The 18,505-nt window shown below is 39.4% G+C and overlaps 2 protein-coding genes across 12 annotated transcripts in view; one reads left to right on the top strand and one right to left on the bottom strand.

Annotated features, from left to right (window-relative positions):
* The window catches only part of ZNF215 (zinc finger protein 215), a 29,727-nt gene extending 16,102 nt beyond the window's left edge, over nt 1-13,625 (top strand). For 9 of the 11 annotated variants that reach the window (XM_077866658.1, XM_077866655.1, XM_077866659.1 and 6 more), the window contains 3 exons: nt 1,187-1,319; nt 1,641-1,736; nt 12,032-13,625. In XM_077866658.1, coding sequence (XP_077722784.1) covers nt 1,187-1,319; nt 1,641-1,736; nt 12,032-12,948 — 1,146 coding nt within the window. In that variant the 3' untranslated portion in view covers nt 12,949-13,625. The remainder of the gene's footprint in view (nt 1-1,186; nt 1,320-1,640; nt 1,737-12,031) is intronic. The other 2 variants (XM_077866665.1, XM_077866666.1) reach the window with 2 other exon arrangements.
* Nucleotides 13,626-17,043: 3,418 nt separating this feature from the next.
* On the bottom strand, nt 17,044-18,403 carry LOC144294745 (uncharacterized). Its single transcript, XM_077866668.1, has 2 exons — nt 17,995-18,403; nt 17,044-17,680 (listed from the first exon to the last, which is right to left on the bottom strand). Exons 1-2 carry the CDS (start codon nt 18,358-18,360, stop codon nt 17,402-17,404), a joined length of 645 nt encoding a protein of 214 aa, XP_077722794.1. The 5' UTR covers nt 18,361-18,403; the 3' UTR covers nt 17,044-17,401.
* Nucleotides 18,404-18,505: the final 102 nt, after the last annotated feature.

Here is an 18,505-nt window from a genome sequence, read left to right as displayed (position 1 = left end):
AAATAAAATCTTAAAAAAAAAAAAAAAAGAATTAAAAGTGAAGGGAGCCAAGGACAGTATCCTGAGTAAGGTCATTGATTAGGCAGGAGCAGAGGAAACCTCAAATACTGAAATGAAAGCATCAAAGTGGTAGAGGAAAACCAAGAAGATAGGATGTCACCAAAAGCCAAAGATGAGAAGATTTCAAGGATAAATCCTTTAAAAATTCAGGAAAATTTAGCCTGAAGAGTACCTATTTCCTAAGCATTGTGGAGATACTGTCATACATGGGAATAAAAGCCAGGTTGCAGAGGACTGAGGAAGACAGTGAGGAGGAAGTAGGCAAACTAATGTAGATGATTTACTCACAAAGTCATGTGATGTCTTAGAGTCATCTGGCTCTGAGGTAGAGTGAGGAAAGAGATTCATGTATTTCATTGCGATCAAAGGTGCCCATTATGACAAGGTTGAGAATCCTGGGGAGAGAAGTGCAACAATTGCTGGTGTGAAGGCCTTCATAAGAAATATTTGTGTAGTTCCCAGTATGCCACTCGTCTAAGGGCTGGGAATATGATGATAAACAAAAGGAAACCCCCTGCCTTTGTGGAAATGTCAGTAGAAGTAGATAGGTGCACACATGCAAATAAGATAATTGCAGATAGTAATAATTATTACAAAGAAAAGAAATAATACAGTAGAGACCAATGAGGAGGGTGGCTACTTGGTTTGGGTAATCAGGAAAGGACTGCATGATGAGATGTCCCTGGGCCGGAAGCCCTGAATAGGAAGGAGTTAGCAGACTGCATTTCTCAATTAGAGAAAATACCCTACCTCTTCTGCTAGCAGAAGCTCCATCTTCATTACAAAGTCCCATCAAATCTACCTGAAACTCCTTCTGTTCTGAATTCCTTTTATGTCAAGTATTTTTACTCTATAGTAATGTTTTATTCCACAATTATTCCAACTGTATTTTTCTCAACCAAAATGAAAATTTGGGATTAGGACTACACTTGATTTTCCTTTTGCAGCCCTTACAAGAGTACCAGGTTGATAGACCTCTAATATAACTTCGATTTTCATCACTTAGAACCCCAAATGTTTGTCTGTTTTTTACATATTCTGGGCAGCCTATCCTTTCCAAATTCATTTCTCCTCTATTAATATTTTCGGGAGTTCCCTTTGATTAAAAAGGAATTTAATGTTTTAGGAACCAGTAACATTCAAAGATGTGATTGTGGAATTCAGCGAGGAAGAGTGGGGACAACTGGACCCTGCTGTAAAGAACCTGTACAGGGATGTGATGCTGGAGAACTATAAGAACCTGAATTCATTGCATCAAGGTGGCTTCTGTGTATTTCCCCCATCTGCCCATCAGTAGTCTCTTCATCTGCTGCTAAAAACTATAGGACTACTATGGTGGTTAAGGGCACTTGGGTTTGGGTTCAGGTTTCTTAATATCCTTTGGGCACAATAGCAGATTTTCCTGCTGTATCTGAGGGGAAGTCCTTTCTGTGGAAGAGCTAGAAATACCCAGGTCTGTGGTGACCCCTGGCCTTATATTTCAGCAGCTCTTTGACTACTACATAAGGATGCAATCTTTTCCCTGTAAAAATATCTGAAGTGTCTGCCTGTTGTTGTTTTTTCATTTTCCCCATGAATAGAACCTCTACTTTCCAAACCAGCTGAGATTTCCAATTTGGAGAGTAAGGAAAGAAGATGGATAATGGAGCAAGAAATCCCAAGCACATCTGTTTTTGGTAAGAACCAGGCAGATACGAGGCATTTGTAAGAAGCTTCTCTTTGTTAAACACACTGTGTACTGTTAACAGCTTTTAAGAGTTGAGGAAGTAACAGCAAGACTGCTGAAGCTTTGAAGGAAAAAAAGTCATCATTCCTTCTCGTTCACAGATTCTTTTTCTTAAGTAGGGAGGCAAAAGAATGTTGTAGGTGAGGATCATAGAAACTAAACTTAAAGCTGTGTGCCCTGGAGCAACTTATCTGCCAGTTTCCTCATCTATAGCATCGAATTAGTAACAGTATTTTCTTCCACATTCCTGTGAAAATTAAGTGAGTTTACATGGGTAGCACACTTAGAACAGTGCCTAGCACATAGTAAGCACTATGTCAACAAACTAGCCAACGTAATATTAAATCATATTCTTTTAAAGAAAATGAAAAGCTCTGCTTTATACTAGAGTGACTTTAGTAATTTTCCATTTTTCCTTTGTTTACCATAGAACTTCTTGTGCCCTCTCTTTCTACCTTCATTGTAATCTCTTTCTTTTTTTTTTTCTAAGATTTTATTTATTTGACAGAGGGATAGATAGAGCCTGAGAGCACAAGCGGGGGTGGGGAGGTAGGAGGGAGAATGGCAGGAGATGTCTCCCCACCAAGCAGGGAGCTCGATCCTAGAACCCTGAGATCATGACCTGAGCTGAAGGCAGACACTTAACCAACATAGCCACCCAGACACCCCATAATCTCTTTATTCTTATTAACATTTTGTTTGTGGGAGATTATCTATTATTGTGTGCTTAATATAAATTTTAATACATATAGAAAAATATGAAGAGGAATAGAACTCACCACATAATCTCACTACCCAGAGCTATGCAGTACTAACATTTTTTTTATTATTTCAGTACTAACATTTTGATATATTTTCTTTTTCTTTTTTTTTTCTCCCACTCTTTCTTTTTTTTTTTTTTTTATTTATGATAGTCATACAGAGAGAGAGAGGCAGAGACATAGGCAGAGTGAGAAGCAGGCTCCATGCACTGGGAGCCCGATGTGGGATTCGATCCCGGGTCTCCAGGATCGCGCCCTGGGCCAAAGGCAGGCGCCAAACTGCTGCGCCACCCAGGGATCCCATTTTGATATATTTTCTTAGGCTTTTTGTGTGTGTGTGTGATGATGTATCTTTGTGGCTTGTGAAAATTTGTTATTTTTCCAAAATTGAGTTTGTCAAGGATATGTCATTTTATATATGTCAGTCTTCTCACCTTATATAATACCATGGGCAATTACCTGGGTCACTTTAGTCTATGGAAATGTGGTTTCTAATTCACATGTAATGTTCCATCATATACATGTATCATAATATATTTGACCATTCCCCACCCCCAGCTGTTGGACATTCAGGTTTTTTTCTTTTAAGATTTTATTTATTAAAAAAATATATTTTTTATTTATTTATTCATGAGAGAGACAGAGAGAGTGAGAGGCAGAGACACAGGCAGAGGGAGAAGCAGGCTCCATGCAGGGAGCCCAATGTGGGATTCGATCCCGAGACTCCAGGATCACACCCTGAACCAAAGGCAGACACTCAACCTCTGAGCCACCCAGGCGTCCCAAGGACATTCAGGTTGTTGCCAAGTTTTCAGGCATATCTGGCAATAGGATATACCTTATTAGAAGAGAAACTTCAGCATCAAAGGGCATGAATATATTTAACAGTCTTGTTACTTTGTGCTGTATTGTCTACAGAAAGGTTATACCAGTTTATAGGTCACTGATAATGTATTATCTATTTATTATTATCACCCTAGAACCATATTGTTTACCTGAAATCTTTGATTTGATAGGCAAATTATTTAATTTCTTCCTTTCTAAGGTAAATTCCCACCCTCTTCCAGTGGACCCCATGCCTTTTTTCCCCCTGCCTTTTTTCACTTAAGATTTTACCATTTCTGCCTCATCCTCCCATTAGCTTTTTAACATTTTCAGGTCATTAAGGATTTAAATTTTTTTTCTCTCAACCTATTACTCTCTCTTCCACCTCTTTATTGCCAAACTTCTCAAGATATATTATACTTGTCTCATTTCCTCAGCATTTATCCCTCACCCCATTCCAGTTTAACTTATTCCAGATCTCCATCTGAAACAGTCCTTACTAAGATCATAGATGACTTTCTTGTAGCTAACTCCAGTGGATATTTTTTCATTCCTTGTCCCACTGACTTCTCCACAGCAAGTGCCTCTATTACCTGCTCCTCACTTTTAAAACACTTGTAGGTTCCTGTAAAACTTCCAATTTTCCTCCTCTCTTTCTGACCCTTCTCTCTGTCTGTTGGAGACTTGCTCTCTCTAGCTCTAATTTCAGAGTTTCTTATCATTTGGTCTCATTTTGTCTTCTTTTATTACTCTGTATTTTCTTCTCTAAGTTATCATATCCACAACTGCAACTTCACTTACTACACCCAAGTGTAGGTGAGTTTACAAATTTGTGTCCCCAGTCTAGGCTTCTTCTCAGAATTGAAAAATTTAGAGATATGTGACATTTCTCTTGGATGTCTGAAAGATGACCAGTTCTATAAAACCAAAGTCATAACTTTTTCCTTTTCAGTCCTCCTTCATTGTTCCCTGAGTGAATGGCACTGCTGTCCATCCAGTTACAGAGTGTAGTGTATTATCCTTGACACTTCTTCATCTCTCTAATACTTGGTATTATTTTATCTTTCTCAATATCCCCTGAATGTCTGCACTTCTCTCTGTAGTCCATGTACCGTCATCATCTCTCCTCTACACTATCCCCACAATCTTTTAATTCATCATACTGCATGATCTTGCCATGTCTCTTGGCTTTTTCCCCAGCTCCAGTGTTTGACCCACATTGCAATCAAAGAGATTGAATTCTGTCCTGTACTTGCTTAAATCATTATGTTGACTGCAGTTTTGCTTTTCCCTACCTAGTCCCTACCTACTTCTCCAACCTTGCCTTACACTGCATCCTCCCCTCACTCTTTACACCCAAACCACACTGCTCTTGTAGTCAGCACCATATAAATATTAGCATCTATTGTGTCCTAAGCACTCTGATAGGTGAAGAAAGACTGCAGAGAAAAGAGTTCCATAGGATACACATTCCAGATGACCCTTGAGTGCGGCTGGCCCTCCAACTCAGGGCCTCTGTACATGCGGCTTCCTTACATAAAGTGCTCGTTCTCATTCTTTGCCTAGTTGACTCTTCATCTTCCTTCAGATCTCAGTTTAACATTTCCTCAGGAAAACCTGTCTTGAATAGTTTCTTCTGTTACATACTTCCATAGGATCATAATTTTCTTTTTAGCACGTATCACAGTTATATTTTACTCGTATCTGTATAGGTCTTTGTCTTCCACATTAGGCTTTATGTTCCTTGAAGGTAAGGACCATGTGTCTTTTTGCCCTACCTTTATTTCTCAAGTTTTTGCACATTTATAGGAACCAAGGAAAAAAATGGTTAGATAAATATTGGATTATGAGAAAGGTAAAAATTATTTGTTTTGGTCATTTGTGATTAGTAAATGATTTTAGGTCCTTTATCTATTAAGACCTTAGAAATTTTTAAGTAAGATCTTATGTAAATTCCCACTATTGATCACAGTTATGGCAAATGAAATATCACTGAAGTTTATTTTATTTATGGTGTCTGCTGTACATATTTTTTAAATTTATGTTATCATTATGTCTATCTTATACCCAGTGCTTTATATCTGTTATTTTTAGGCATAAGAATTTTTCCATCCCCAAATTAGAAACCTATTTCCTAATTTCTTTCTGATTCCATCTATTTCATCATTTAAATATACTTAAGTCAGTCAATCCAGAATTTACCTTGGTAAATGTAATTTATTTTCTGAAAGGGTTAATGGATTACAGTGGATTAAAGGTGGCTACAGAATCTTTATCTCTCTCTCCATCAAGATGTAGACTTGGTACATCTGAAACTAATGTAACATCGTGTGTTAACTATACTTCAGTTAGAAAAAAAAAAAAACATGCAGACTATGTTTCCCCTCCCTTTGAATCTCAGCTAGCACTAGACTGTGTTTAATCAATAAAATGCGGCAGAAGTGACACTGCCATTTCCAGGTCTAGCATGTAGACTTGAACCTGCCACTTCTTTGTCTTAGAAGTTAGCAGCCACTACTTCAACTAGCTTGACATCACTCTGTTTGTGAGAAGCCCGATGTAGCTACATGGAATGTACATGCATATACACACATGTGCACATATATATACTTTCAAGGCTCGTCAGATGATCAGAGGCAAATCTAGATTTAAATGCTAATGATCCAAGTTTATTATAAACAGTTTAAGGTAAATTTGGACAGAAATATAAAGTCAAATTTTGGACAGCTTAATTAGTCAAAACCTGTGAAAAAGAATCCTGTGGATTTTAATCTACTAAACACAGATAAGCCACTGGAATGATTTGAAAACTTAGGGGAGGGCAGCCCAGGTGGCTCAGTGGTTTAGCGCCACCTTTGGCCTAGGGTGTGGTCCTGGAGACCCGGGATCGAGTCCCACGTCAGGCTGCCAGCATGAAGCCTGCTTCTCTCTCTGCCTGTGTCTCTGTCTCTCTCTCTCTGTGTCTCTCATGAATAAATAAATAAAATCTTTAAAAAAAAAAAAAAAACTTAGGGGAAACTTTCAGATAGGCCAAAGAAAGGCAGAGATGGTTTGGCCTAGCGTAGGCTAGTCTCCAGGGGAGTTATGAGCAGACACCCAAGATTGGGATGATAGCTAAGGTTTAAAGTGTTCATTTTTGTTTCAAATTAGAGATAGGGACGAAGTCTTGTAGATAAAGCATAGTTTATCAGTTTGGGATTGGTAGGAATAAGACAATGATTCAGAATCTGTTTAGGGCAAAAGGGGAACAAATCATGAGTGTAAAGATAAACTGTGGTGTTTCCACTAAAATCAATAGAAAAGAGTGTTTGTTGCTATAATCGTTTAATGTTGACCTGAAAGACATAAATGAAAAAATGAGAAAGTTAGTAGAAAAAAGGAAAAAAAGGCTATTATTTGTAAATGATAGCTTTTCTACTTAGAAAATCCAAGAAACTTATTGTCAAAACTGTTAAGAGCTTTGTTAAGATGGCCAGATATAAAATAAAAATATTGGTAGCTTTCCTATATGTTAGTACTGATTTGAAAATAACAAAATAATATGAAAGTGATTTTAAAAGGACTAAAGGAGTTATATGAAAAATGAGTTGTAGAAATATGAGAATATCAGAGATTTACTTAGAGAACACATTTAGGTATTTTCCAATCAGTAAATACTGCTGGAACAGTGTCAGTTTCAGTTACCGATTATTTCTAACAAATTGCCTCAAAACTTACTGACTTTAAACAGCCACCATTTTATTAACTATCACAATTTTGTGAATTGACTTAGGAGTTCTCAGGATTCATATGATGTGGCTGAGAATACAGTGTTCTGCTGGGATGGAATGGTCAAGATGACTTATCACATGGCTAGCAGTTGACATTGATGTTAGTGGGAACTTTTGCCCTGTGGACCATGGCACTTCCATGTGGTCTTTTCTTGAGGCACGGGTTTCTCATAGCATGTCAACAGGTTCTGGGAATATCCTGGGAATTGGAAATCGTTAGTCTCCTAAAGGCCAGGCCTGGAAGTGACATGGTATCACTTCTACATTCTTTGGCTAAGCAGTTACAGGAGTAGCCCATTTTCAAGAGAAAGAAAATTAAATTCCACTTCTCTATGAGAGAGTGTATCTATTTCTTTTTATTACTCTAGTATAATTAATATGTGGTGTTATATTAGTTTCAGGTGTACAATATGATAATTCAACAATTCTATACATTATTCAGTGTTCATCATCCTAAGTGTACTGTTAAGCCTCTTCACCCATTTCACCCAATGCCCTCACCTCCCCTCTGACAAGTGCCAGTTTGTTCATTGTATTTAAGACTCTGGTTTTTTGTTTGTCTTTTTTCCTTTGTTTTTGTTTTTTTTTTTTCTTAAATTCCTCTTACGAGTGAAATCTTAAGGTATTTGTCTTTGGTTATTTTACTTACCATGAGCCCCTTTAGATCCATTCATGTTGTTGCAAATGGTGAGATTTCATTATTTTTTATGACTTAGTAAGTAGTGTATTCCATCATATGTGTATGTATGGGTGTATATATATGTATACATGTGTGTATATATAGACATATGTATACATGTGTGTGGGTATATGTATGCGTATATACGTGTGTGTATATGTGTGTATACACACACACACACACACACACCACATTGTCTTTATTCAGTCCTCTATAGATGAACATTTTGGTTGCCTCTATATTTTGGCTATTATAAATAATTCTGCATAAGCATAAGGGTATATATATTTTTTTGAATTAGTGTCTTCCTTTTCTTTGGCTAAATATCCAGTAGAGGAATTACTAGATCATATAGGATTTCTATTTTTAATTTTTTGAGGAAACCCCATGCTGTTTTCTATAGTGGCTATACCAGCTGGCATTCCTGTAACAATGCACAAGGGTTCCTTTTTCTCCACATCCTTGCCAACACTTATTTTTTGTGTTTCTGATTTTAGCCATTCTGACCAGTGTGAGGTGATATCTCATTGTGGTTTTGATTTACATTTCTCTGATGTTGTGTGATGTTGAACATCTTTTCATGTGTCTGTTAGCCATCTAATGTCTGCTTTGGAAAAATATTCAGGTCCCCTGTGCATTTTAGAATTGGATTGTTGTTGGGTTTTTTTTCATGTTGAGTTGTATAAGTTCTTTATATACTTTGGATTCTAACCCTTTATTGGATATGTGATTTGAAAATACCTTCTCAGGGCATCTGGCTAGCTCAGTTGGTTAAGTGTCTGCCTTCAGCTCAGGTCATGATCCTGGGATCAACTTCCATCTTGGGCTTCCCTGCTCACTGCATAGTCAACTTCTCCCTCTACCCTTCACCTTTGCTCATGCTCTCACTCTCTGTCTCAAATAGATAAAATCTTTAAAAAATTTTTAAAAATCAAAATATCTTCTCCCATCAGTCCTTAATTTTGTTGATAGTTTCCTTCACTGTACAAAATATTTTTTACTTTGGTGTAGTCTCAATAGTTTATTTTTGCTTTTGTTTTCCTTGGCAAAGGACACATATCTGGAAAAATGGTGCTATGACCAATGACAGAGAAACTACTGCCTATGTTTTCTTTTAGGAATTCTTTGGTTTCAGGTCTCACATTTTTGTCTTTAATTCATTTTTAGTTAAATTTTGTATATAGTGTTAGAAAGGGGTCCAGTTTAATTCTTTTTCATGTAGCTGTCCAGTTTTCCCATCACCATTTGTTGAAGAGACCATCTTTTTCCCATTGTGTATTCTTGCCTCCTTTGTCTTAGATCAATTATCATAAAGCTGTGGGTTTATTTCTGGCTCTCTATTTTGTTCTGTTAGTCTATATGTCTATTTTTTTATGCCAGTACCATTGTTTTAATTACTACAGTTTTGCTTAGTATGTCTTGATACCTTCAGGTTTGTTCTTCTTTTTCAAGATTGGTTGGCTATTTGGGGTTTTTTGTGGTTCTGTACAAATTTTACTATTCTTTGCTCTAGTTCTGTGAAAATTGCTGTTGGTATTTTTATAGGGGTTGCATTAAATCTGTAAATTGCTTTGGGTAGTATGGACATTTTAACATACTGGCTCTCCCAATCCATGAACGTGGGATATCCTTCCATTTCTTAGTGTTATTATCTTCAAGTCATTTTTCAGTACCGTTTTATGCTTTCAGAGTATAGGTTTTTGACTCTTGATTAAATTTATTCCTGTATTTTTTATTCTTTTCTATTTTTTATTTAAATTCAGTTTAATTAACATATACTGTATTATTAGTTTCAGCAGAAGAATTTAGTGATTCATCAGTTGCATACAACACCCAGTGCTCATTACTTCAAGTGCCCTTCTTAATGCCCATCACCCAGTTACTCCATCCCTCCACTCACTTCCCCTATATATTTAGTTTTTTGGTGCAATTGTAAACAGGACTGTTTGCTTCCTTCCTCCATTCCTTTCCCTCTCCTCCCTTCCCCACTCCTCCCATTTGGTTTATTTTCTTAATTTCTCTTTCTGCTACTTCATTTTAAGGTATAGAAATGCAACAGATTTCTGTAATAATAATTTTGTATCCTGCAGCTGTACTAAATTATTAGTTCTGGTAGTTTTTTGTTTGAGTCTTTTATGGTTTTTTATATATAGCATCATGTCATCTGCAAATAGAGTTTTACTTCATATTTACCAATATGAATGCCTCTAATTTCTTATTCTTCTCTGATTGCTGTGGCTAGGACTTTCAGTACTATGTTGAATGAAAGTGGTGAGAGTGGACATCCTTGTCTTGATCTTAGAGGAAGAGCTCTGTTTTTCCCCCTTAGAGTGCAATGTTAACTGTGGGTTTTTATGAATGTGCAGCCATTTTGATCTACTTGGTCTGTCTCTGGCCACAAATAATTTTTTTCCTCTCCCTTGTTAAATACACTTACTCTCTCCTAAGAGACCTCATCACATTATGGATCAAGCTTGAAGTCCAGGATCTCACCACCTGAATTAGGTACAGGTTTAGAAGAGGTTTATCTCTCACTGAAGATCTATGAATTAAAATATAGATTATCTGACCACATACTCAGTATACACTTAAGAGGCAGAAACAGGGCAGCCCTGGTGGCACAGCGGTTTGGCGCGGCTTGCAGCCTGGGGTGTGATCCTGGAGACCCGGGATCAGGTCCCGCATCGGGCTCCCTGCATGGAGCCTGCTTCTCCCTCTGTCTGTGTCTCTGCCTCTCTCTCTGTGTCTATGAATAAGTAAATAAAATCTTTAAAGAAAAAAAAGAGGCAGAAACAGGGAAACTATAGTCCGTACTCTCATTATATTCCTAGACTCTGCCCTAGGAGATTGTTTTAATCCTCCAGTTTCTGGTGTATTATACAGACAATTTCTGCTAGAAATTAGGCTAAATCAGGGTGAATTAATAGGTATTCGACAAAATTGGATGTATCAGTGGGCTGCTTGAGGTAAAAGTCATTTCATAAGATAATAGTACCTCAGGGCAGATTAGATACAAGAAATAAAGAGCAATGAGTATGCAAGAAATCTTTGCAGACTCTAGTATAAATATTAGAAGAACAATGACTCACCAAACAAGTAAGGACATTGAGGGAGGTTCTTTCCACATGAAAGATGAAATTCTCAGGCTCGTTTATTGAGTTGGAAGACAGTAGTAGGATAGCCAAGTGGCATTGTTTTGGAGACAGATTTAAAAAAAAAAGTGGATAATATAAGTGAGACTAGAAAGCTGAAGATGTGTTTTGGCTAGCAATAAAATGTGGAAGTAAAAGCATTAGATAAAGCTGAAGTTATATGCAGAAGGATAAAGGGAAGTCAGTGAAATTTAATTATTAAAAAATTGCTAAAAAATACAGTATATTGGACATATTTATACAGAAGCTAAATGAGAAAGGGATTTTGATGGGAAGCCGAGGTGGCTCAGTGATTGAGCATCTGGCTTTGGCTCAGGGTGTGATCCCAGGATCCAGGAGCGAGTCCCATATCATGCTTCTTGTAGGAAGCCTGCTTCTCCCTCTGCCTGTGTCTCTGCCTCTCTCTCTCTCTGTGTCTCTCATGAATAAATAAATTAAATAAATTTTTTAAAAAAGTAAAAAATAAAGTTAGGTAGGTATAGCCCACACAGACTATTTATGAACCAGTAATAATTTGAACTGTAATAGGTCACCCCATCCCAGTTCATATGCTGGTATTTTACCAAGCCCTATGTATTCTCTCTAATATTCCTAAATAGCTGTCCTCATATTTTATGATCTCCTGACCTCCTTTTTTAAAAATATTTTTATATTTAAATATTTAATATTTAAATATTTAATATTTTTTTATTTATTTATGATAGTCACAGAGAGAGAGAGAGAGAGAGAGAGAGAGGCAGAGACATAGGCAGAGGGAGAAGCAGGCTCCATGCACCGGGAGCCCAATGTGGGATTCGATCCTGGGTGTCCAGGATCACGCCCTGGGCCAAAGGCAGGCGCCAAACCGCTGCGCCACCCAGGGATCCCTCCTGACCTCCTTTTTAATACTGTTTCCCTTTTATTTTTTCTATAATTCCCCTTTTCTAATTTCACCTCACATTTCCATTCTGTATTTAAGACCTATAAAATATGCATATTCCCTTGTGTGGTTTAGCATTCCTTTCCTAATTAAACACTTGCCTTTCTTCTATTTCATGGAATTTTTAATTTCTTTTTAGACAGAGGGGTAATTTCAGAAAACCAAGATTCAGTTCCAATGCAGAAAATTTCTGGAAAAGTTTCATCTCCTGGCGTGATTATGACAAGACTGACCAAAAGTGGATCCCCTTCTTTAGATGCTTGGGTGAGCGATGATTGGCTATATAGGAAACAAGAACACTGGGACATAAATTTGTCAGAAGCTTTTGTTCATAAGACAGTCTGCTCTGAGGTGGGAAACTTTGAAAGTAGAGAGAATAAGAAAAGCTTAGATGTTAAGTCAGTTAATTCAATTTTGGGTATACAACAAGGAATTCCTATAAGAAAGGGGTCCTCAAAATGTGATAAGTTTAAAACTAACTTCAAGTTTAATATAGACTCAGGTAAGCAATATTCAAAATATGATGAATGTGGGAATGCCTTGAGCCTGGGTATAGGTGTTCAGTACCCAGAAGGTCATACCTTAGTGCATTCCTATGAATGCTGTCAATGTGGAAGAGCCTTCAGCCGGAGTTCATCTCTCATTCGACATCAGATCATTCACACAGGAGAGAAACCTTATAAATGCAGTGAATGTGGGAGATTGTTCAACAGACGTACAAACCTTACTAAGCATCAAAAAATTCATACTGAAGCAAAGGTCTGTGAAGGCAATACCTGTAGAAAAGCTGTCAGTGAGAGTGAAGACAGTAATAAAAATTCAAGACTTCAGTCTGGAGATAATCCCTATGAATGTATTAGCTGTGGAAAATCCTTCAGCCGAAGCTCATCCCTTATTCGACATCAAATGATTCATACAGGAGAGAAACCATTCAAATGTCAGGAATGTGAGAAAACCTTCAACAGGAATTCAAACCTTAAAAAACACCAAAAAATTCATACTCAAGAGAAGTCCTCTAACAGGAAGCAACAAAGGATTACTTACTTACATCAATGAATTTAACTGGAAGGAATCCAGTGAATAGAGTAAATGCAAGAAAACATTTGTCAGGGATTATTCTTTAATTGATATGACGGAATTAATATTGGAGAGAAATCTGTTATTGGATAGGAATCTGAGGTGGTTTCCAGGCTCTCAAATGAAGCCAGAAGGGTTTGGAGTTAAATGTATCACCATACAAGTCTGCCTATCATTATTCTGTTATCTGTTGCCATCATTCCTGGTTCATAAATGGGAGCTATGGCATCCTATATTCACATGATTTATTGAAGTAGGTATTAGTGAGGAGCCAAGCAAAACCCTTGGAGTTGGATATTTTAATAAAACTCAAACTTTCAGTCCTTATAAGAAGGTCATAAGAAACCAGGAGCCCAGAAGAATACAGAAAGACTATACTTCTAAGGACTGAACTCGCTGAATTAATAGAGATGACAGCCATGGCAAATTACTCCATCCCTGATAGTATCCTTCACTGTCCTGGTGCTGAGTGGGGACTAGAATTGGAGGAGCGTTATCAACTGCAGTGGGAGGTGGGTTAACAAATCTATAGGTAGTCTTCATATCTGCATTTTTAAAAGTACTCTTTGGGATCTAGGCTGGAGAGAGATCCATAGCTTCAAGGTTTATCATTTATACCAAATATTAAGAGGTCAATAAAATGTCTTAATACTCGATGCTCTAGAACTTCCTTTTCCTTCTGTAAGTTACTTCAGGATCCCTTTGGGATCCTGAGACAAAGGGATCCTGAGACAAGCTTATCTTTAATCTGCCCCAAAATACTTCTATAGGAGACATTTCCAATGATTGATGATTGGGGCTTTTTGTTAAAGCTCATATCTTATTCAAAAACCAAAAAGGTATACTGGAGTGTGAACACTTATGAGTTAATGTAGAAAATTATTCTGTATTCATTTGTTTTATGGTTTCAGGTCTTTAATCCATTTTTTATTTAATTTTTAAAAAAGATTTTATTTATTCATGAGAGACACAGAGAGAGGCAGAGACACAGGCAGAGGGAGAAGCAGGCTCCATGCAGGGAGCCCGATGTGGGACTCGATCCCAGAACCCCGGGACCACAGCCTGAGCCGAAGGCAGATGCTCAACTGCTGAGCCACCCAGGCGTCCCTTTATTTAATTTTTGTATATGGTATAAGAGTCATCTACTTTTGTCTTTTTTTTTTTTTTTTTTGTCATGTGGCTGTCCAGTTCCCCTCTACCCCAAGAGCCTACAGAAGACAAATATAGGACTCTTCTTTCAGCTTTTACAGTGAACATGTTTCTGGCACCATGTACCTGCTGTATGATGTGAGCTAGTCATCCAGCTCTTTACTGGGCATTGATGCTTACCAGAAATCCTTCTCCTTCCCCAGACAGCAGTCTTCTCTATTTCCCAAACACTATTTAGACACAATTTTTAAATGAATTATGCAGAATTATGCCTTCTTACTCTCCTCACCTTCATAAATCACCACACCCAGCCCTCAGAAGATCAGCTTGTTTCCATCAGAGAAGTTGTATACTGCCAGACCAAAACTATCTCCACATCCTGCCATCAAATCTTAAGAGTGCATTTCTCCTCTGTAACAATGGAAGAACTATCCTTTCATACCATGGTGCTCTGAATCTTTCCCTTTTCACTTTCTTAGAGAAATCACTCCCTTATACTATATGTTGGCAAATTGAATTTAAATTAAAAGGAAAAAAAGGAATAAATTATTTTTAATATGCAAAAAAATCCCCACTCCCATCAATCACCTCTCCTTTTATATCTTTATTTTTTTAAGATTTATTTATTCATTCATTCATTCATTCATTCATTCATTCATTCATTCATTCATTCACGATAGACCTAAAGAGAGAGAGAGGCAGAGACACAGGCCAAGGGAGAAGCAGGCTCCATGCCAGGAGCCTGACGCGGGACTCGATCCTGAGACTCCAGGATCGCGCCCTGGGCCAAAGGCAGATGCCAAACCACTGAGCCACCCAGGGATCTTACCCCCCTTTTATATCTTTAAATTCACCTTCTATACTTGGCATCTTCTCATCAGCATTTAAAAGGTCACATCTTCCTTGAAAAACTAGGAAAGGAACAAAGGCAAAACAAAAACCTCTCTGCTCCACTACCCATAGTAATTATACTTCTCTTTCATCTTCATGCCAGCCACACTTCCAGAAAGTGTTGTCCATACTGGCTCACTGCCCACTCCTCAACAACCTGCAATCTGGTCATAATCCTCATCACTCTAATGAAAGAGTGCTCGACAAAGTAACCAACTGCTTCTTTTTTGGAACCTAACATACTTTTTAGCCTTTATCTTCCTTCACCTTTATCTCCCTGTGGTGTTTGACTCTATCAGTGGCTCCCTTTTTCTTGAGGTATCTTTTTCCCTTGCTTTTTATATACTACAGTACAGTATACTGTATTGTATACAGGATAGTACAGTATCCTGATTTTCCTCTTAAATCTTTGACAGCAGTTCCTCCTGAGTCAGAGATCTGACTATCTCTCCATGTGATGTTGCTCCTCACTGTTCTAGTCTTCAGTTACTGAAGTAACTTCAGTTACTATCTCTGCATGGATGACCTCAAGCTAAAATATCTTCCCCAAGCTCCAGACCTATAAGACATCTCCATATGGATGGCTCATGAGCTGTTCAGCCTCAGTGCAGGGAATGGTCCAGTTGTCTAATCTCAAAAACCTGCCCCTTCTCTCTGTGCCTGTATGCCGTATCCCACGAATTACTAAGGCACTCTGCTAGTTGTTATCCATTATCGTTATTCATCCCATTTTCACTGTCAATAGAATTTTAGCCACCCAACTCTAAATTTCCCTCTGTTAGTACTGGCCAATGGGATGTGAACAGAAGTGATGTGTGTCACTTCCAGGTCTTCAAGAAGCTAGGCATTATCCTACTCTCCTGACACCTTTTCCTCTCCCTGCTGGCTGGGAAACCATGAAAACTGTAGTAACTGTAGTGAACTACAAATGGAAGCCAGTATTGGGAATGGGATCCTGGACCACCCACCTACCTCCATACTGGTAGAAATAAACTTGTCACATATAAGCTCCTGGTTTTGCTGTGTTTTGTTTTTCTTTTGTATCACAGGTTGCCCTGTACCTTAGTTAATATACTCACCAGATCTTTTAGACTCTTCCTTGTATCTATCTGCATATATCCCTCCTGATACTATATTTATATTTCTGGTTATTGTCCTCTCTCCTACCTTACTGCAACTAGTGTCTCTGCCTTAAATTTTGTAAAATGCAGGCAGAGGATCTTTTTTGAAATACAAGTTTTGATTATTGTACACAAATGCTTAAACCTTTCAAAGACTCCCTGTCAACAAAAGTTGACCTAAAAAGGTGAAATCTAAACTCTGAAATGACTCATTTGCCTTTCATGTTCTAATGTTCTCTTGCCCTACACCCTTTGGACTCCATGTATCAGCCATGCAACAGCTTCCAGTTTCCCATCCACTGTGTATGCTTAGCAGTGTGGTTTTCCATATATTTCCTGTTCTTGGAGACCTCTTCCTTCTCTTCATCTAGCTAATTTTCATTCCTTCAAGCTCAGCTGAAGAGATTTCTTCCCCTAGAAAGCCACCTCTGACAACCCAAGACTATCTATGTGCTAAATTCCACATACTTACATGTGTATAGCACCTATAGGAATCTTATTACAATTATTTATTGGACTGTATCCTGTATTTAGTATGGCTTGGGGGGGGACAAGTATTCTGTAAAAAGTATCATACTGACAGGCAACAAATAATATTGAATGTGAGTAAGAAGGAAATAGACCTACCACTTATTTTTTACATCTCATTGTTAAAACTATGTAACCAAAGACATTTTTAAAAAATATACTATTTATTGCGAGAGTGAGTGGGGGGAAGGAGAGAGAGAATCCCAAGCTGATTTCATGGGGATTGTGGAAACCTACAAACGTACATAGAGGTGAGCCTCTATGTCCTGACCCTGAAATCGTGACCTGAGCCAAAACCAGGAGTCCAACTTAGTGGACTAAGCAACCCAGGCACCCTTACAAAGACATCTTTAAATGAATACGAATGATCCCACTATAACGACAGTACTTTTTCAAGTTTGTGTATTTGAATATAAAAAATAATTGTTCCCACTCAATTAAGATGGAATTATGATGCGTGGCCCTGATTGGGCTCTATTTGCTATCTCCATACACGTGAGCTTTGAAGTCAGTGATTCGCGAATACCAGTTCTGCGCTCTCCACGTTCTCCAAGTACTACTTGGTATCCATGTTGTTGTCTCTTGCTTCCATTACTTCATTGTGATGTTGTAATGGCCACGCTAGGTCACTAAAAGGAAGCTCCTTAACTGTCATAGACCGTAACTATGTGCCGGTCTAGCGAGTGCGGGAAATAAGGTGACAGAATCTTCCTTTACATCTTCTGAGGCAAGACGGTAACAGCTCAGTGGGTTTGGCTTATGAATGAAAATGTGTAAGAGGGACGTGCGGGAGAAGAGCGCAAGGACGGTCCCTTTTGCAGTTTCGCGAGGTCACTTCTCGAGGCCCACCGCCTTGAGGGGTTAGACGGATCCCAAATCCCTCCCATCATTTCCAGAATAGAGTCCGCCTGGCTCGGCCCCGGTGGTCTGAGCTCACGGTCGGCAGTCCCAAGAGCTGCAGGAAGCTGCAAAGGAGCCCTGCGAGGTCTGCAGTCAGGGCGTCTACAGTACGTGGCTTCGGCCTGTCAACAAAAACAAGAAATCCCGCCTAAATCTCTGCTTGCCTGGGAGCGCCTCCGGTGTCAGAGGGCTCCGCAGCCCAGTCCGGCTCCCCGCCCGGCTCCCCCGCCCGGCTCGACCCCACCGCCGCGGGCCTCCCGCACCGCTGCGGCTCGGGGGTCTATCCCGGCCGGAAGGCGCCGCCCACGTGGGGCCTGGGCGGGGCAGGGGGCCGGAAGTGGGGCGGCGCGGAGCCTGCGTGGTGGCCTGCGGCCGCGTCCGTCCCTGTGCGCAAGCGCGGTGGGGGTCAGCCGGCGCGGGGTTGGTCCGCCTGTACCTGCGCGGCCGCCTCGCGGTCCTGGACTTGACAAGCGTTCCCAGGAGAACCCGGTAACCGCTCTGACTTTTGGGCTTGTCTTCTCTTGCACGTGCTACTGGAGGTGTACCGCGACCCCCAGGCCCCAGGGCCGTGAAAGCCGGTTCCTCGCGGTTTCCGGCTGGGCGGCTCGGCGGCTCGGCTTGCGGTGGTCGCGGTCCTCTCGAGCCTTCGGGGCCGTGATCGCTCCGGGCTCCAGCGTGCCGCTCGCCAGGACCGCCCCTGGATTGCGAAACTAACAGGACGTTGAACCGTTAAGAGTTTGCGGAATGAGTGTGCCGTGAAGATGGGCACTTTCTTAGTGTGATGCGCTATTCTAGAGCTCATGAGGGGACTTAAGACTTGTTAATCCAACCTCTATTAATTTACAGTTTACGATGCTTAGAAGAAGTCAAATGATGATCCCAGTGCCATGCAATCAGTAAAAGACCCTGGGTAACACGCAGACAGTCCTTCCGATCTTTCAGCCATT

The sequence above is a fragment of the Canis aureus genome, chromosome 23 (assembly GCF_053574225.1).
Source record: "Canis aureus isolate CA01 chromosome 23, VMU_Caureus_v.1.0, whole genome shotgun sequence".
NCBI classification, from domain to species: Eukaryota; Metazoa; Chordata; class Mammalia; order Carnivora; family Canidae; genus Canis; species Canis aureus.
This window is presented reverse-complemented; position numbering and strand designations above follow the sequence as displayed.